The following is a 20,212-nucleotide window of genomic DNA, read 5'->3' on the forward strand; positions in this document are numbered from 1 at the left end:
ACACCTCCCCTTCATCATTTCATCACCCGGTGAAAACTCTCGGCGAGAGACGCATTCAGGCGAGAATTCAGCAGCCATTTGGTTCGCCACATTGCTTTTCCCCATTTGGTCCCGAGCTGCGTGGATGACTGCCGTTGTTCTGATGAGTCCATTCCACTAAACACAGGCAGCCTAGCGTTCTTGGCCATCAGCAGGTTTTTTTAGACACGATTGTCTGTACGTCGCATTACCTGCAGTCGGGGTGTGAGGTTTGACCTTTCTCTGGCAGGAAAGCTATTATTAGCCAATTCTTCCACCTTACTGACAAAAAAACGTTTAACAAAAAATGAATGAATCGGACCTATGCAAATCCCTCCATTCTGAAGGAATAATCTGGTACAGTTTTCCATTTTTTTTCATTTCTCATCGATGAACCAAGACATATTTGGTGTCTGAAGCTTGGTTTAAGATTTGCTTAACCTACCAGATTAGCATCATTTAAAAATCTGTTTTATGTTTACAATATGGGATAAACCCATCCTACATTACTCACTATTCATCTACCTGCTTAAACCCACCAGGCAGGCATAACATTATGACCACCTGCCGAATATTGTGTTGGTTCCCCTTTTGCTGCAAAAACAGCCCTGACCCGTCGTGCACTGTGTATTCTGACACCTTTCTATCAGAACCAGCATTAACTTCTTCAGCAATTTGGGCAACAGTAGCTCTTCTGTTGGATCAATGAGCCTTGGCCGCCCATGACCCTGTCGCCGGTTCACCACTGTTCCTTCTTTGGACCACTTTTGATAGATACTGACCACTGCAGACCGGGAACACCCAACAAGAGCTGCAGTTTTGGAGATGCTCTGATCCAGTCGTCTATCCATCACAATTTGGCCCTTTGTCAAACTCGCTCAAATCCTTACACTTGTCCATTTTTTCTGCTTCTAACATCAACTTTGAGGACAACATTTTGACTTGCTGCCTAATATATCCCACCCACTAACAGGTGCCATGATGAGGAGATCATCAGTGTTATTCACTTCACATCTCAGTGGTCATAATGTTATGGCTGATCGGTGTATACTGGCACCAGTGGGATAAAGAGTGATGCAGCGGCACTTTAGTACTTACAATATTAAACTCCTGATCCAGACATTCTGCATCCATATCTTTAACTCTAACGCTAACACACTAATACTGCCATCTGTGACATCTCAGCATCTCGTAGATCGCTAACTCACTCAGGAACTACATCGTATAGCGGTATTGTGTCTAGCATATGCACCATCTTGTTGTCAGTAGCTAACATCAAACCCTAGCTGTTATCTAGACTTATTTTTTAGATTGTTACTCATGTAACTGTTCTAGCAATTATGTTGTGACGTCAGCGCAGTGGACAGCCGCTAGCTCTTGAAGGATATAATGGTAATATTTCAGTATTGGATATATTACTGGGCGGAATTTTGTGTGAAATTCAAAGAGAAAGAGAAATTCATTGAGAACGAATTGAGATATGTTGAACTAATAAGCTAGGCTAGATTCCTTCAACATCCACTGAATCTAGATGGGATTAATTACAGAAGCACATGATTGGCTTCGTGATTTAAACACGAGGTATGGATTGAATAAAATGCTAACAACGTTACGCGCAGCTGTAAATCACATGCCACGTACTGTCACTTTCCCCGAGTTCGAGCTCCATCTTGTAAATAGATTTGTTTACCGACTGTTCAGGTCGACTTGAACGATGGCACCGCCAGACGACTGTCAGCTTCCTGAGAGGTTCGCTCTGAGATATGAAACCAGCTTCAGATTTCTCTTACAAACGTCAGAAGAGCTGAGCGTGCGCGCTATGACAGCTCCTGTCAACAGGAAACGCAGATCTGTGCACAGTTCCTTCCTCCCTGCGCCCACAGTGTCAAAGCTCAGCTCGCCCAACTGCGCTCTAGCTCAGGAGGAAATTCTCTGCCTCCTTCCTGTGTCTGGAGCACTTTTTTTTTCTTCTCTCTCAGCTCTCTCTTTGCGCTCGATGTGGCGCGCTAACACGGCTAAACGTTTCCCCCCTGTTTTTTCAGTGGGAGTTTGAATGGTTCTTCCTCTGATTAGATTTTCCTGGCAGGCGCTCGCCGAGTCTGGTTTGGTTCACGTCGCTGCTCAGGGGTGTTTGCCTTCGGCTCTGGCTGTCATTACCGGCTTGTGTTTAACATCCGAGCATCTGCTCTCGTCTCGGAGAGGAACGGAGAGATAGAAAATGATGACGGATGAGATAAACCTGAAGTCTCTCGTTGTTCTTTTTCTCTTTATCCAGAGTGACGCTTTCGATTGTGTGGAATTGTAATCTCTAAAATCTTGAGGAGAAACTGAACAAAAGTCTAACTGGACTCTCTCTCTCTCTGTCTCTCTCTCTCTGTCTCTCTCTCTCTTTCTCTCTCAGGTAAAATATTCCTATTTCTGTTTAGCAAATGTTTAATAGCAAATCAACAACACTGACACTAGCGATGAATGCTAAATAAATCCATCTTCTTTTTCCCAGAAGCCAAAAAATAGTTTGTTTTTGGTGTGTCCATGTTGATTATTGAATGTCATTTGTCATGTTCCACACCACAGTGGTGGTTAATATGAAGCTCATATGAGAGTAGACACGTCTGGCATTGGGTAGACGCTCTTATCCAGAGCAATTTATTTTTATACAACTGAGCAGTTGAGGGTTAAGGGTCTTGCTCAAGGGCCCAGCATTAGCAGCTTGGTGGACCTGGGATTCGAACTCATAACCTTCTGGTCATTAGTCCAAAACCTTAAACACTAAGCTACCACATCCTAGACACTCAGGACCTAGGCTCCTAGGGGCAATATATTCACAGAAATGTTCATTTTTTTTCCACACATATGTTTGTATCTTCAAAGTAAATGTTGATATCGGACTCATTTCTGCTCTCTGAGATGCTCCAAGTGCTTATTCATCTAAAAAGCAGCTCAAATGTGATCTTCAGCCAGTAAAATTCTATGTAAGGTTATGCAACAGAGGAAAAAGCACATGTCTAAAACACACCGAAAGCCGACAGACTCGTTTTATATCAGGTTCACAGCCTGAACATCATTCATTTGTTCCTAAAGATTGGAAAAACTTCCCATTAGTACTGGTCAAAACGTTTAAATGCTAATATATTAGAATGTGTGTGTTAATAACATTATAAACACCTTCTGACCAATGAGACTTGAGCCAAATGCAAATGACTCGTCGGTTTATGGTTTGTGGCTTGTCTAAGCGTTCCTCTGTTGTTTCTGGTCAGTTTGTGCAACTCGAGTTTTGCAGCACTGCATCACTGTCAGCTCCTTTAACAGCTTTGTAGTTGGTCTCAATTCTGCCTCACTTGTAAATCATTTTGGATGAAAGTGTCTGCCAAGTGAATAAAACGCGAATCCGAATGTAAATGAGAAGCCCTGGTGTGGTTCCAGCTGGGAAGACTGTCCCACACACACACACACAGAAATGTACAGTACAGACTCTGATACGTTGCACCCTAGAGGCTCACTTTCACTGTTCATTTCAAACTTCAACATGTTTTATTAGAAAATCTTCTCCGAAACGGGAAGCGCAGGGCATCTAATGACAAGTATCATTTCCACGTCCCCCATTTCAGCACAGATATCACCATCGACTTGATCATTTTCCATCTTCGCAGCCTGCGTGACAATAAAAAAAGATAGGCTGCTTGCTGCGAGCCCACCCGCATTCGATCAGTTATTGTGCATTCAACACTGATTTCATGTTACAACACGAAATACTGACAAATTACCCACTCGGATCGAAGCCGACTCGCTCAGTCGGGGATCCTGAGACGTGGAAGCCGAGCCGAGCGGGAAGCAAAACCCATTAAAAACTGGTTAAAATGCTATTTTGTATCGTGATGAACGAAACGAAAGCAGGCTTTGAAACAAATGCGTCGTGTCTCCACGCCACTAACTTTCGGACTCGCGAGGGTTTCCATGGAATCCGTCTCCGCGCTGGGATGGCGGAGCTGTTTCCATGACGATCAGCCACCTGTTGTTCTGGGGCTTTCGCACGTCTGTCAGGAGACTAGCGGCGATCGGGAATCTCATGTTACATCAGGCCTTTTCTTTGTTTGATCCACCGAGACTAAGTTCTTTGTGGTTACAGATTCTACATGTGGCACGAATGTATCAGCCTCATCCCATCCTTGTGTACGTGCAAGAAAAAAAGTTAGATGCATTAATTAATTAATTCATCAGTAATTAGAAAAATATCTGATATTTCCTTTTAGAAAAACAATTGTCAGACCAAATGTTACCTCTTCCAGACATCTAATCTATCACTGCATAAAATGCCACATGCCACTTGACCTTTTATTCATCCGAGACAAGATTCAGAATGACTCATTCCCCTGTTATACAGTGGACCTCAATTTATCACGAAAGTATGAGCTCTAATAGCTTTTTCATCTCTCATTTCCATTTTACGTCACAATACCAAGAACCATCCATGATCTTGTCTATGAATCCGACACATTTTGTATCTTCTTACAACTGCAATGCAACTGGTCATTTCTACAGTCTACATTCTTGCCTGATGAGTGATCTCCCCAGATAAAGATTTTTTGTTTTCATGTGAATTTGTGGCATTCAGCTACTTCCTGTCAAACTCTACGCTGCTCTCACATCCTTCAGGACTTGTTTCTGTCCAGCACCCAGGTGGTGCTGTGAACTTCTCCAGAGCAAAGCTGGAGGACTCTCGAGTGGCTCTCAGCCGTTAGATTGAACATCCGTGTCTGGGTGGAAGGGACAGCGGAGGGAACGGATTCTCTGTCTTTTCTGTCAGTGTGACACTAACCAATCATAATTGACTGTAAGCTAATGCATGCAGAAGAGGGCAGAAAGTTATTTTCTTCCACATGTGGTGGTTTGAAAACATAGTAGCTGTCGTATCATGGGGCGAACTTGCTAGCAAATGGGAATTGGCTAAATAATATGGATAAATTGTGGAGAAAAAGCTAAGAAAAAAAAAACTCCACATGTACAGCATATACAGTGGAAGCTCGTCATACGAACTTAATGCGTTCTGGAGGCGAGTTCTTAAGGTGAAAATTTGTATTGCAAAATGAATTTTCCCCATAAGAAATAATGTAAATGCAGATAATCCCTTCCAGCCACCCAAAAATATGACTAATATTCCCAATGTGAAGGGTATGTAAACTGTATGGTTGCTTACAAAGAACTGACCCAAGCCAAGTATTCCATGTCAAGGGTCCTCACAGGAAGTCATGCCACCAAGCTTGGGCTAAAAATAGAACAGTCCGCCCACACCACCAATCTGTCAACAAAAAAACACCCGAAAAATCACCTAGCTTTTGAACGCATGCCGAAGGCAATGTTAGTATCGTGGGTTGACTCTTTCAAAACAGCTTTCACTGACTGAAAAAAAATATGTAAAGTCGCTTCGGTTGTCTTCGCTGGGGTTTCCACCGACGTTAAGAAGTTTTGAATGGCTCCCGGATGTACGCACAACTTCGGTTCATCTGTATGCCAAAAATGCGTTGTATATCAATGCAAGTTTCTTTCAAAATTTCAATTCTTAAGGCGAAAATTCATAAGGGAGGGCATTCGTATGCCGAGGTTCCACTGTATTGTTTTCAGCCACTGTATTTACATCTAGCACTCTTGAACTTGATAGCATTCTCAAACCCTGACCTATTTATATTAGCATAAAGATGTTTTTAAAGGAGACTATAAAATATTCCTTCCAAGAGACCCGACGCCGGACCCTCGAGTAAGACCCTTTAACCGCTCAGCTGCTTAGATTAGATTCAGCCTCATAAATCTCCTATAAATGGAAACAAAATAACGACAAATAATGAATAACAGAGAAGGCACCAAGACCGTGATGACGTGGTGATGAATTAGTAAAGAATTCTGCCTCGACTTTCACTGATGTCCCGATCATTAGGTCAGAGAATAAGTCTAGTGTTTGACCGCTCTTTCATGCACTGACTCATAGCTGATGTGGTATTAATCAGGCATCGAATTGGACACGGATTGCCCCCCTTTTGGAAAAAAAGGCAAAAAAAAAAAAAAAAGCATAAACACAGATCCTCTCCCATGCTTCCTGGCTGTAATTACACTAAGTGTGTGAACCTTTCTCCAATTGTTCCAACTACAAAGGAATGCTGGGGTTAGACGGAGAGTTCCTTCTGAGCGCAAGCTGTTAAAAACATGAGAGCAGGATGTCCGGAAAAGGAAACACCATGTTAGGTAACGGACGTTAAACATGGAATTTAATTTAGAAGCAGTGTTAAAGCAAGGAACTGAATCAGAAATCAGATACGCTAAAATATACAACTTTAAAAAAAGCTACAAGGCTGTAATTAACACGCTGTATTTCACCTTCTACACTTTCTGACTCATTTTCTCCTGCTGTGGAATGTCCCACATGGCTATGTTAAAAAATTTCACTGCAGGATACTCACTTTGATTCTGTATAGGCAAGCTCACATGCATACTAAGGCTAGGGGGCAGAGTTATTTAAATTGCTTTGTCGTGTTTGTATAGAAGTGGGTGTGGTTCCATGTGCTATTATTTTATCAACCTTCTATGCAAAAGACATAAATTAGTAGCTTTCCTGTTAGCAAAACAAACCACACAGTTAAACATATCGAAGGGAAAATGAAGAAGCTCTATTTTATAAACAAAACAAGGACATAACACGACTATAAGTCTTTCCTCAAGGCCACAAACACAACCTGTGTGTCTCATCCGTTTCTTTTATTCTATATTAATGCACTAATAAAACTAGCTTGGTATTTGTTACTACATTACGTACGTTAGCTACCACTCTCCGTTTCCCAGGCGACCAACAACACGGCTCTTTTTCTTGGTAATGAATTCATCACATGTCCACCCCTGCTTCAGCTCACTAGTCCAGAACCTGGGCGTCAGATCTTCCCGTGCCCTCTTCACAACAACTCTTCATTATGTTGATGCAACAATTATGACCAGTGACAGCACATATTTTACGCTCATGTGAAACAAATGTGCACTGTTATGAGCAAGAAGAACAATTCGCGCGTCAAAAAGTCTGTAATCAGGACGCGTCAAAAAGTGATGCCTGCGAACTCCAGGGGCGTAAAATAAGCTGCGCGACAAAAGCACAGCGACAGCCAGCCATTTTCATCTACAGAGGAAGAAACGATGCTGATGAACAAGGCTGCCTATTTAAGCGAGCTTGTCTTTCAGGAGGCGTCTCCAAGCAACAGGGCTAAAACCCGGCGTCCGCCATATCCTGTCGAGCAAATGCGCTGTTGAATTCCACAGAGTGGCTATTAATAGACTTTTTTTTACCTGCAAAACAAATCACTCATGCTGCTCTCCATTAGGCTCTGAGGCTTTCTTGTCACCAGAGGATTCAGTTCTGGGAAATACTGGCACTTTTAGGATTAACTCTCTCCGTGTGCTGCTTCACAATGAACGTTCAAACCACAAACTTTTTTTTTTTCTCTCTAGTTAAACGTTTGACATAGTGGACACATCACTGTATATGGGAACTTCTTCATCTTCCAAGAAATGTCATGTCAGTTACTCAGACTAGTTACAGCTCATAACTCAAAAACCAGGTTTATTTCTATAATACCATTAAAAAAAGTAGAATTTGGAAATCTCTGTGATCACCACACCCCCTTTCCCTGGTGAGCTGCTGTATCATGAACTGAATTTGCATATTAAACTGTGATTGGCTCTTAGATTTTATGACACAATAACAGTCTTCAATACTGACTCGGATTTTCCGATAAAATTTTCAGTTCAGTTTCTTGAACAATTTCATTTTGATATTTAAATTAGAAAAGAAAATTCAATCAGAAAAAGAAAATATTTTTTAATAAAGCTTTGTTTTTTTTAGTATTTTGTGTTTAGTGTATAGTATTCAGTATATTTTGTATTGAGTTACATTCTTTTGCTAACTCATCTGACATATGCTATGCGTCGCTCATTCATATGATCTGCTAGCATTTATGGATTAATTTCAAAATGAAAATGGCACACATTTTTCAACCTTTACATATATCTGAAAGACATTGAAACTGAATGAAATTGAGTTTCAATGAATTGAACATTTGCTGACTCTAGTCATAACCGTAAATGTTTCTAGCTTGTGTAGCTTTTTATGAGTTTGGATTTAATATACTAATCAGCAGTTATGCTACTAAATTTTACCAATAAAAACATCAACCCATGATCACAACCCAGGGACTGTGTAGAAATGCAATGAAGTGAAAAGGCATAATTGCTAACTTTGTTGCTCTCCGTATTTATAAATGCAGCATTATTTTTGCTAATACATAACAGGGTAATGTTGCATGACATACTTATGATGATATATCATTGAAATATACTGTAAAGTTTCATGCAATTCATAATCATAGAAATAACGTTGTGGGGAAAAATGGTGATTGCTAATTGATTGAAATGATGGTTGCTAGTTAAGCTTTACCGTTCAGTACTCGACTAAATAAACTGAAAATTTGCTTTGAAGTACATGTTTTTCTGCATTAAGAATGATTGCATGTTACAGTGTGTTCTCTGAAACATTGCCGCTACTAACTTCTTTTTAAACAAATCACACAACTTATGAGAAGTTGCAGAATTTATAAATAGCATACCGAGAGCGTTGGGAAATTTGAGAGCCAACGCTAGCCGGTGGATCCAATAAGATCTGCAGCAGCATGAAAACCTATTTGAGAAGAATTAAGTAAAGCCTTAACGTTCCACTAACACTCAGACTGATTGAGGCTCTGGGGCACAGTAACTGCTTCCTGTTCTATCCATCTTCATGGGAAAGTTTGGCGAGTAGTGCAGAGAGACCATAAACGAAAGGAAAGAGGAAACTCAAGCAGCGGAGAAGTGTAGGAGCCCAGGGAGGTGACACACAGGCAGAGAAGCGGAGGATTGCGGGGAGGTTAGTGAGGTGCGCTTATAGCTGGGGGGCTTGAGCTTAAAATTTTCCATTTTCCACTAAAGGCACGTCACACAAAGCTAGCTACGGCCCAAAAACAGGCTTCAGAAGCTTAGCGCTATCACCTATCTAGATTTATTGATTCAGCAGGAAGGTTTTATCCAAGAAAGTTTCTCATGAGGTTGAATTCATAGCAAGTAAAGTGTCCAGGGTTGGTCTAGTAGAAAGAGGATTTTGTGGGGGTTTATTTTTAGCCAAACACCAATAATGAGTATCGTGCTTAATCTCCGTCAGTGAACAGCTGCTAACAGTAACAAGATAGACTTCATGTTAAAACTAAAATGGATTTCCTGGTTACAGAATTGCACAAGGAAGCTGAATTATTTAGAATCAGTATCACTATCCGGTGTCAGCCGGACAGTTGAAGGCTCGCTTTTTCCTCTTAGGGTTTCTTCTTCGTATCGTCTCAGGGAGTTTTTCTATGCCAGCATGGCCTCTGGCTTGCTTATTAGGTATAAATTAAAATTCTATATGCTGGATTTATATTTTTTCTATAAAGCTGCTTTGTGACAGTGTCAATGACATAAAAATTCCATATAAACAAATTTAAATAAAATTAAATTAGTATTAATCAGGGGCTTCGCAGAACGTTATTGTTCAGCTATCTTTATATTTCCTTGGTTTGTAATTAGTTTACTTAGCGACCTTAGCGAGCTAATTGTAAACAAATAGCATTAGCAAGCTAGCTAATGTTGAGTAGCTTTAGTTGAATAGTGTTGCAAAGGATTGTCAAGATCAACATATTGGGTAAGGATTTTCCCAAATTAGGGTCATTTATAGATATCCTAGAATTCCTATGAGGTGACTTCCTACATCTTACTACTATTTTTGGAATATCCTGTAGTTCCTTCCTATTTTCACTGCATAGTTTGCAATCTATGAGTAAATCATTCCAAATGATCACTATCAATGCATACCTGTTTAGAACAAATGACAGAATGTGAACAGTGAAAAATATTATTCAGTATTTTATTGAATATGAGAAAAAGGTGACCACTTCTGGGAGGACAAATGCTCAGACATACACATTTAACATTTCCTATTTTTTTAAAGCTACATTTTTTTGGAGGTAACTATTCATTGGCTGTCAGCTGTTATACAGCAGGAGAGCAATCTTGCCCTACTCCTAGACGAAAATACATTACAGCAAATGCGTTACATTCATCAGAAACCCAACTATCCCATTTTATCAAAAGGTCACAAGAATGAAGGCTGCGAGAAAAGGAAAATAAAGGCGTCTTTATAAGCAGCCATTAGCCGTTTGCTTCATTTGACAGCGCATTTCAAAATATCCGCGATATATCTCGCTCGAAAATATATCTCGCTCGAAAAGGTTTTCAAAAAGGCACGTGGCAGGTAAGAGGTCCTGTATTAATAACAGCATGGCTTAACATTTATTCAAATGGAAGGAAAGAAAGGAAGAATAGAGTAGAACAGTGGTTAAAGTTGGGATGGGTTGAAAGTTCAAACCCTGGGTGCAGAGAACAACTCTGTTTTTTCCAAATACTAAAATCTATCAAAGGTTCAATCTAGCACCCAGCTTTGAGGCTTTTTTTAAGTCTCTATGTGAAGAGAAAAGAATTGATTCCAAGTAGAACCTCCTTTAGAAAGCTTGCCTATCTAAATAAACCCTGAGTAACCATAGAGGAACCTTATTTTCCCTGTGATAGATGTAGACTGTTTTCAATTTTCAAATTTCTTCTCACTATCTACACCGGTTAGATATTAAACCCGACGTCGCTGTCAGAGCTCATAATGAAAATACAGTGAAGTGGCACTTTTCTGTGACAGAGGGCTAATGCAAGAGGCATCGAGAAGAAAGAAAAGTGGTTGAAGAATACTTACAAGACACGTCTAGGAGAGAATCCTCTCAGCTTCATGAAAACACGGAGAAAAAGCTCCTAATAAGAAGGCTAGCCTTAAGAATTAACATCAAGCTTTTACAAGAGATCATGAGATCAGCGTGCAAGCTATAAACGACAGGGTGGCCTGAGATGCTGACTGTATGGAGCAACAGCAAGATGGTGCAGATTTTAATAAAGATTTGCAGGATTAAACCACAGTGATGCTAAATTCTCCATTCTGATTGGTCAGAAGGTGTTGATTGGTTTCCTATTCTGTAACAACAGCCTCGGCAAATAGTGCAGCTTCGAGTCACAGGTTTATGTATAGTAATGCGTTCATTCTAAACTTGTGTTGTTTCTATAGTAACAGTGTAAAAGAAACGTATTTAAAAAGTTTAAAATAATTGATTGGAAGGAGTCTCCAGTGTCGGCTCATTTGGTAGAAAAAAATGTCTCTAAAACAAGAAAGTCCTAATTTATTTATTTTATAAATAAATAAATAAAAATTTTAAGAGAAAAACTGGTGAACTAATGACTGCCCATAGTTACGCTAATGTACCTGGCAACTCTTTTAGTGGGTCTTTAATAAAATAAAATATAACAGATAAAAAGTAATTTTTATTTAAAATATAAGAGGAATAAAGCACATCTTAGTGGAAACGAATCAGTTATTACTGTGCTTACAATAACTTTGCTTTAGCACACCATTATTTCGATCCCAATTGTTTTATTCCCTACATAAAGAATATAGGTTTCATATAATATCTAAAAAATATTAGAAGTGCACCTCCAAATCAGGTGGTAGATACCTACACAAGAGCTAAATTCTAATCTAACGTTTATTATTGTATGTAAACTAGGGCTTCACATCCTGGCGAAAGCAAACCTGATGTAATGCAAATCCTGGCGAAAGCAAACCTGATGTAATGCGAATAAACAGACCCGATATCCTGTCCAGGAGAAGACTTGTCCAGCATTAATCATCTTTTTCAGCTTGAACAGTATCATCCTGATTGCAGTGCTGATTACACCATTAGTTCTGCAATGACATCTGGATCCAGCACTAATTCCCCACAGAACTTGAACGAGTCTGATAGCACCAATAGTGCACGCCATGCCCAGCGAAATAAACACTTGACATGGTGTAATTACTCCGGAAAGTGTCATGTTTTTGTGCGTTAACTGGTGATGAGACAAAAGAGGCCCTGTTTTTCTCCAATCACCAGGTGTACACACTGCCTGCATAAGAGCGGCAGTAAAGTAGCTTGTCACTTCTTTGAATGCATCCAATCAGAACGGAAATCATCGTCGGCCATGCGCTTATGCAGCAGGTTGGTGGAATTGTACAATTAAGGAGAAAAAACAACTTGTGGACAGCCTCGATTATGGAAAATAGACACAAAGAAAAGAGAATTGACGGCGTAAACCATAGAGCGGTAGAAAGCCGGCAGAATTGGTCAGGGAATTCATTCGTGCGTCGGAGTCATAAAGGCTTTTGGGTAGGATGGAGCAGCTCTTGTTCTGGATGGCATAAAGCATTTTAATGGAATTCTTGCTTTTTAAGTGCACATGATTAAATACATTTCCGTGTTATTTTTATTCTTTGTCCCTCCACACTTTTGACGTATGAAAAAAAGGGCCGAGGCTAAAATGGCCGACTTAATGAGCGTAATGCATTTCGGTGAAGTGACATTCCATTAGAATGAGGACATGTTTCTCCACCCGTTGCCTAAAGCTGTACTTATACAGATCATCATATCATTGAGTGCATTAAACACCAAAGAGTATGAAAATACCATGTGAAGGGTTTGGGTGCTGGCCAGAGCAGTAGTTCCAAACCTTTAAAAATGGGTAGGACTTCTTCTGATATACTTTATCGCACTGTCCTTGTCATTTCAAACCCTCAAATAGACCAAAGCTTTAACTGAAGTATATAAAAACCAATTTCTGCTAGTCTATTAAAGCTGGGTTTTGGACATTTGTATCAACTTGTCCTTGGCCACATTTTACATGTTCTTCCTGAAGGGAAATAAGGATTAAGAATACTAAACCAAACCTCACACTTTCAAAATAATATTAATGAATGTCAGAGAAGTCAAATCTTTCAGGCTTACAATTTTTGTGTGATGAATATGAGGTATTGGGATTTTCTGTAAGTCGTGGGGTATTCTGGATGCTTGGGCCTCAGCCACCACTCCAAAGGTCCTTCCTTTATTTTTCCATTCAGACTCAGCATTGGAAGAGCCAATAAATGCCATTGTGCTTGCAGCAAGACTCCCTGCAGTGCAGGCTGAATTAAAGTGGGAATTACCCCTGAGCAGCTAGGACCCTGGGAGAAAATAAAGCTCCTCTGATCCCTGACCATGGTCGGGAAATAGCTCTGAAAATCAGCCACTTAGATGGACTGCTATTAGTTCTTTTGGACCAAAATCTATACTCAAGGGTGAAGTGAGCGCTGAAGAAACAGAGTAGAAACCTAACGCAAGGCACCATGGCCCCAGAAGGCTGCTCTCACAGAGGGTTATTAGTGAGGTAATTAACGTGTGCAGCGGTGCCCCTGGGCTCATATGCCCAGAATGAGCAATGACTACTAATGACAAGAACTCGCTGTACACACAAAGTACTACCAGAGTACTGATGTACTGATAACACCATTACTGTATCATTAAGGCCTATTTCGTAACCAGCTCCCATACATCACGTCGAATTTATTTGTCCTCATGTATTTACACAGATCTGAGATTTGTATTCTGAGCAATTTATGGGTGAAGAATTTAATCGAGGCATCTACTTGTTCACAAAATGTACTACAGGATTTACTAGTTGTACTACAATATTTTACTAGTTACAAGTTTCCCCAAGTTGGTCCCCAGAGTCATGGGCCATTGATCAGAGACTAAAGAATCCAATCCCCAAAGGTGCCAAAGATGTAAGCAAGCAAGTAGAGATTAAAGAAACTGATCCCCATACTGGTCAGAGACTTAAGCAACTGATTCCCAAAATGAACAGAGACTTAAGAAATGTATCCCCAAACTGGCCAGAGTCTTAAGCAACTGATTCCCAAAATGAACAGAGACTTGACCAACTTGCCTGTAAATTGACCATAGGCTTTGCCAGCTGACCTGCAAATTGACTAAACTTAAGCCAATGATCCCAAATTGAAAAGACTCTTGACCAGCTGATCCCTAAATTGATCATAGGTCAGTTGTCATTGTAGTATTGTCAGAGGTTAAAATATGTTTAAAGAAGAATCTGGTACCATGAAGTAAGTGGTGGCATCACCAGGCTTCATTCGCTCATGGATCATGGTGATCATGGTGGGAATATAGGCCCGAGTGAAGGACATTGTTTAGCTATGTGAAAATAGGTACTCTGAGAGCACACACCAGAGATTTGAGCTTGATGCAAGTTGTTACAGGAAAGCAGTGTTCATTTAGTTCAACGCTTTCCAGTCCTCAGAAACCCTGTTTCTGCTTTTTCCAATCTGCCAACACCTACACCAAGTAATCAGTGAAGACCAATACATGACACAAAAGTGTTGGATCCTGAAAGAGAGCAAAAACATAGACCATCTGGTTTGTCCCGGAGGACTGATTTGGAAAACACTAGTTTAGATTGATTGAAGACCAGATGTGCCACTGGATATTTGGTCTCATCATATTTTTACACATTGTAACATAATTCCATTGCGACTTGTTCGCCTGTGCTGAATCTGTTATTGCCAGCCATAATCCGTTATTGCCAGCCATAAAATTAATCATAAAGACCATCTAGCCATTTTTACCTTCCACAGGTGGCAGATACTCGCTGGTAATAAAATGCTTCTATGCTATAAAAACGAGTTAATAGTGTAGTTGAGAGCAAAAGAGTTAAGCATGTTAAGCAAGTGTCTCATCTTCTTGTGTTACTCTCTCACTCCCAAACTCCGCCTTTATATCCCCCAGCCTCAATCATATCATAATTACTCATTCAAGCCCAGAATATAAGGACACTGGGGAGTTTGGTTTGGGATCAGGGTTAATAGTGTGCACACAAGGATAAGACCAGATTACACAGGCTAGCAATCAGACAGGTAAAGAAAGTTTAATAGATAAAAAGTGAATTATGTTTATTTGTTAAAGTAAACCATAAGGAAAATCCTGTTAAACTCCATCAAGGTTATGGGACTTACAGAATGAGGTAAGCCAATATTTAGAAAATTAAGACTAAGGGGGGGAAGAAAGGGCCCAAACTAGTTTTGTCCTTTTTGCCTTAAGCAATTTTCCGCTCCACTTCAATGCGTAGCATGTAAAAGTAAATGAAGAAATAATTACATTTCTTATTAATAGTCTCCGGGGTATGACTAGAAACTGCTGCTGTAATTTACTTTTTTTCAGAGTTGTGTCTCTGGGCAAAGGTTATGCCGGTCAGCATTATTATTCTGTGCCAGGCAATTTGTAAGGTAATAAAATTTTATTAAGATCCAGCCTTAATTATGAAATCCAAATCAAATGTTTTTCCCCCAAACAAAGTATTACAACAGGCCTGACCTTATTGGCATTTATTGACTCATCTAAAATGTCACGGTGGAGTGTGTTGACTTGCAAAACTGTCTTTATCCTGTTTGCTAATGGTCCAATTTACCCTTCCCAGTGGTGATTAGCATTATACATTTGGTAAAAAAAAAAAAAAACAGACTAGCTGTTCTCACGTCAAAACAAGACATGAATCATGAGAATGGGCCGTAGTGTTTCGGTGGGAGTTCTCGCTGCGATTAAGGCCAACTAAAGCGAGTGCCCCATGGCTGTTTTCCCAGTGGCATGTAATGAAAACCATTCCTTATTTATTCCTCCCAATGTGGGGGGTGCACGAGGTGCTAGAGCAGTGACTGCAAAGCGAGTTAATATCCACCGACTCCGGGAAGGGCAAACACAGCACGCTGCCTCTGGGGACTCTCAGTGTTGGCAAACCAAAAAGTCAAATCAAATCAAACAGAGTGGAATTAATTACACTAAAGCGAGAAAGATTTTTCAGTGCATATGTGATTGCACCCCATTCCCTCCATTTTATCTGATGGACATCATATTTTTTTTTACAGAGAGCAGAGTGTTGATTGAGAAATCCAGTGTTATTTTGAGATGGCCAGTAATTTGCCTGAAGGGAACTCTTTCACTTCCAATTTGCTTTCACAATGGAGCCTGAAAATGGAGACTGAGGACTGAGGTCCTGCTGGAATCAGCCCCCCCCCCCCCCTTCCGTTTCCCCTCTTTCCACCACTGCACTCTTTTATACGCCTCACTTCATCCTGTATTGCATGGGAGATCATTGGAAGAGAGAATGGATTTGAAATTGATGTTCCAAGCAAAAGGGACATTTCTGTGATATGATTACCTGTTATCTTAGTTCTTTGCCCTCATCACATATATAGAGTTCAGACAAACACAGTATGGGAAGGCTGGAGAAAGGGCTGGAAGGTTTACCCTTGACCTTATGCCCTCCATATGGAAAGAGATGACCAGAGAACTTTGGACCTATTTTTGTTGGTTTGAAGTTAATGGTTGTTAGCCATGAAGTCTCACAATAGCAGTCGAAGCAATTAGCAGTAATCAGCTTTTATAAAAAGGTTAAGTCCTCTGTGAGGGGCTAGGCTAACAAGATTTAAAGGCTAACAAGGTTAAAGCTTTTCCCATGGCACAGAATTTAACTTGAATGAGTGGTAGTAAAGAGTCTCCATGATAATTGCCTAATGCAAGTCTGCAGATCCAACTGGTATAAATGGACTAGCGGGGCTAAGCCACTCTTGTCTTTCAAAGACAATAAAACATCCAATAAAAAGCTCCACACTTTTGGAAAGGCTTTCCACTAGATGTTATTGGCTGTAGGGATTTGTGTTCATTCAGCTACAAGAGCATTAGTGAGATCAGACACTGATGTTGGAGAGGAGGCTCCAGGTCCAGTTCATCCTAAAGGTGTTCAGATGGTGTCCCATCTAAAAGGTGTTCAGCAGGGTTAAGTCAGAGTCAGGGCTCTGTATTGACCTTGACACACCATGCCTTCATGGAGCTCAGGGGCTTTGTGCACAGGGGCATTGTCATGCTGGAACAATGCTTGGGCCTCTTAGTTGCTGTGCTTTCAACTTTGGGGAAGAACCGCATATGGGTCCTATGTTCAGGTGTCCAAAAAATGTTAGATCATGTAGTGTATTAGATTTAAGCCATACATCTTTTATCAGCAAACTCGTCTCATGGAAAAACCTCACCTCAGCCAGCTGTTCGGACCATAAAATGCCACCATTTTTGGAACGGCGCCTAAAAACCGGGTCGGCTTGCCAAAGCATTGGCCCCCTGTATCTTTCATTCTTTCTGTCTCCGTCTCTCTCTATGTTTGTCTTTCTCATTAGCATATGCCTGTCTTTGATTATGCTTTTTGACGGGCTTCATGTACGTGTTGTTACACAGCTGGGTGGCTCTGACACTTTTTGTCTGCTGTTTTCTCATGCCTTGTCTCTTTCACTTTAGAGTCAGATGAGGCTTTGCTAAGGAAAAAACACACACACACACACACGCACAAGACAGCAAGCTAGTCTCTTGTCTCCCCAACATCCCTTTCACAATATCAGGTCAGTCTATCAAACGTACCTCATTAATGCCAGAAGAGGGTGCGTGATTGGCCCCATCTGCCCTGCCGAGAAGCTTTCAGTGCCCTAGTTTAAAAGGCTCCCACCTCATGTCGAGCTAAACAATCATGTTTAATTGGATTTTCATCCAGACCCATTAAATCATAGGAACGGTTAGAAAGCCACCAGCATGCCTCTAATAACTAAAACAACTGCTATTTTTTTCCTGTTGTATCGTGCATAAACAATGCAGCGCAAGCTTCACAGTAAAAGTAAAAATAGCTGCGTTAGATTCTCCTGAATTTCCTGATTACAATTCGAGGGGGAAAAAAAGCAGTGTTTTACTTCTCACTATTGAAAATGCATCAATAATTCATAACTGCCAAGTATAAAAAAGTACACATATATTTAGACACCATCCCTAATTACTTGAGTCTCGTTCAGTTAAATGAACCGGTTCAACTTCAATGAATCTTTGAAATGACAAGGTGGAACCATTTTTGTTGTTTTATAATATGGTGTTGATTCATGGATTGAAGATCACTACCAAAGACCAATTTATCACATGAATTTATTTGCAAACCATTCAAAGGGATGTCTATGCAAGAAATGTAGTGTTGGTGAAAATCCAGTTTGTGGATATTTGAGTTTTTGTGAATGTAGGTTAAAAAAAAAGACCTTTTAATGAGAATCTTAATTGGAAACATTGATTATTGAACACTGAACATCACTGCAGTTTATTTATCCAAGCATCACTGACTTTAAAGAGACCAAGAGAAGTAAGTAGTCTCTGAACTGGAATGCAGCCAATTAGCCTTCAGTGTTCATCCCAGTGTGGGTTACACCAGCAATTCTAGCAGTCTGAGCACTCATGAGCACTCAGAGTAAAGTTGTCTCACCTCTGTCTTTCTCTCTGTGTCCTCTGGAAGATGTGACATCGACCCTGTGCTTGTCATCGGTACGGGAGCTGCCATCTCAGCTGCAGGATCTATACCAGCAAGGCTTTGTGCTCATAGCTGTCCATCCCTTCGTCCACCCGTGTGGCCCGGACCTTGCCAGCGTCCAGCGACAGCTTTATCGAGCAGTGCTCAGCAAAGTGCCCGAAAGGTAGGCAAAACGAAAAGTAAAACTTCCTAAAAGCTAGACAGCATCTGTCCCTCAAACTGATCAAAATATATCCAGAGAAAGTAACCAAACTGTTGAAACGGTAGGCATTCCTCATGAAACTGCATGGTTGTTTCTGGGTGAGTGGGAAAAAAGTTTCTTCAATTCGCAATATGTTTGAAGGGGGGTTGGTGGTGTTGGGGTGAGGAGGGGTGTTTAAAATGCTGAAATAAGCATGTTTATAATTTGAGAAAATGGTAAGAAAGCCAGGGAAAGAATTCAGCAGGCTCCTAAACTAAAAAATACCCCAAAGGGTAGCCAAACCTCAATGGTAACCAATCTGCCGAAAATGTATCCAGCCCTTAGTGTTGGAAAAGGTTGGAAACTCTGCTCCTAACAGTGCCATCAGAATTCTCCAGAAAGTTATTTTAAAATTATAACACTTTCTATTACAGCTACTGCCTCCAGTTCATGGTACATGACAGCACAAGTGATGACTTGTGATAGAGAGAGACAGCGAGTGTGTGAATGCTGAAGTGCAGGTCTCTAATCCTCTGGCAAGCAGAAGTCACCACTCAAAGTCACATCCACCCCCTGCTCCCAGCCCTGCTGGCTGCAGCCTGGAGTCCCTGTGTGGTGTGTGTGGTGTGTGCGTGTGTGTGTCCAGAAGTGGAGTGTATCCAGCTAGACAGGCACAGTGAAAGTCAAGCCACTGGCCTGAACTCCCACACAGCTGTCAGTAGCTAAGCAAAGCCAGCATTTCCACTGTGTTAGTGTGTACGTTTGTGTGTCTGTTGTCACACACAAGGGTGTTATTATGTTTCTATTTGCGTCAGGGTTTTTGCTTCAGTATTGGAGCATCAGTGGATGTCGTCAATGTACATCCATGACCAACTACTGGGTCAAGCCTCTGGAGTAGTATTATTTAAATACTAATCAATCATTGTACCTTAAAAACATTTCTAATTCTGTTGGTGAAAGCACAACATCAGCTAATGGTTCCTGTTCCTCTTTCCACTGCTTACTGTAGCTATTAAGTCCATTTCCATATAAGACATATAAAGTGTTCAGGCATGATAATTATTAGGGCCCAAATGGTAGACCAGCTTTAAAGAGAAGCCCAGAAGGTTAGAAGTCCCACAGAAGTTCCTAGTTGGTCACAAACAACCATCAGGCAGACAACCAACAGTCACCCAAACCTCACCAAACAACCAGAAAGGTAGCCAGACCTCAGAGAATTACCCAAAAGGCAGACATCATAGCCAAAATGTGTAATGATGATGCAAAAATGACCAAAGTCCTAACCTGTAGGCTATGTAACCAAACCACTAGAAGAAAAAATCTTCATTGAACAAGGGCAAACAGTTAATGTTCCTACATTGTTCCTATCAATCTCAAGTCAATTTGTTATGTGTGTGAGAAAGAGAGAGAGAGAGAGAGAGAGAGAGAGAGAGAGAAAGAGAGATAGTTGGAGAAAGGGCAACACATCAGGTTTCAGGAGCTCAAGAGCTTGTCTTGATCTCTGAGAATAGACAGCGATTCCCCCGAGAAGAGATGGAGAGGCGCCTATGCTTAAGCTTCAGTCTATGTTTTACAGCCTCTTTGTCTCTCTGTCTCTCTCTCTCTCTTTCTTTCTTTCTGTCTGTCTCTATCTCTCCCATT

The 20,212-nt window shown here is 40.7% G+C and overlaps 1 protein-coding gene across 3 annotated transcripts in view; it reads left to right on the forward strand.

Annotated features, from left to right (window-relative positions):
* Positions 1 to 20,212, forward strand: part of LOC131344287 (raftlin-like) — a 91,938-nt gene that overhangs the window by 22,753 nt on the left and 48,973 nt on the right. For all 3 annotated transcript variants that reach the window (XM_058376443.1, XM_058376442.1, XM_058376444.1), the window contains one exon: positions 18,376 to 18,553. In XM_058376443.1, the coding sequence (XP_058232426.1) occupies positions 18,376 to 18,553 (178 nt within the window). The remainder of the gene's footprint in view (positions 1 to 18,375; positions 18,554 to 20,212) is intronic.

Source organism: Hemibagrus wyckioides, linkage group LG23 (assembly GCF_019097595.1).
Source record: "Hemibagrus wyckioides isolate EC202008001 linkage group LG23, SWU_Hwy_1.0, whole genome shotgun sequence".
In the NCBI taxonomy this organism is placed as follows: Eukaryota; Metazoa; Chordata; class Actinopteri; order Siluriformes; family Bagridae; genus Hemibagrus; species Hemibagrus wyckioides.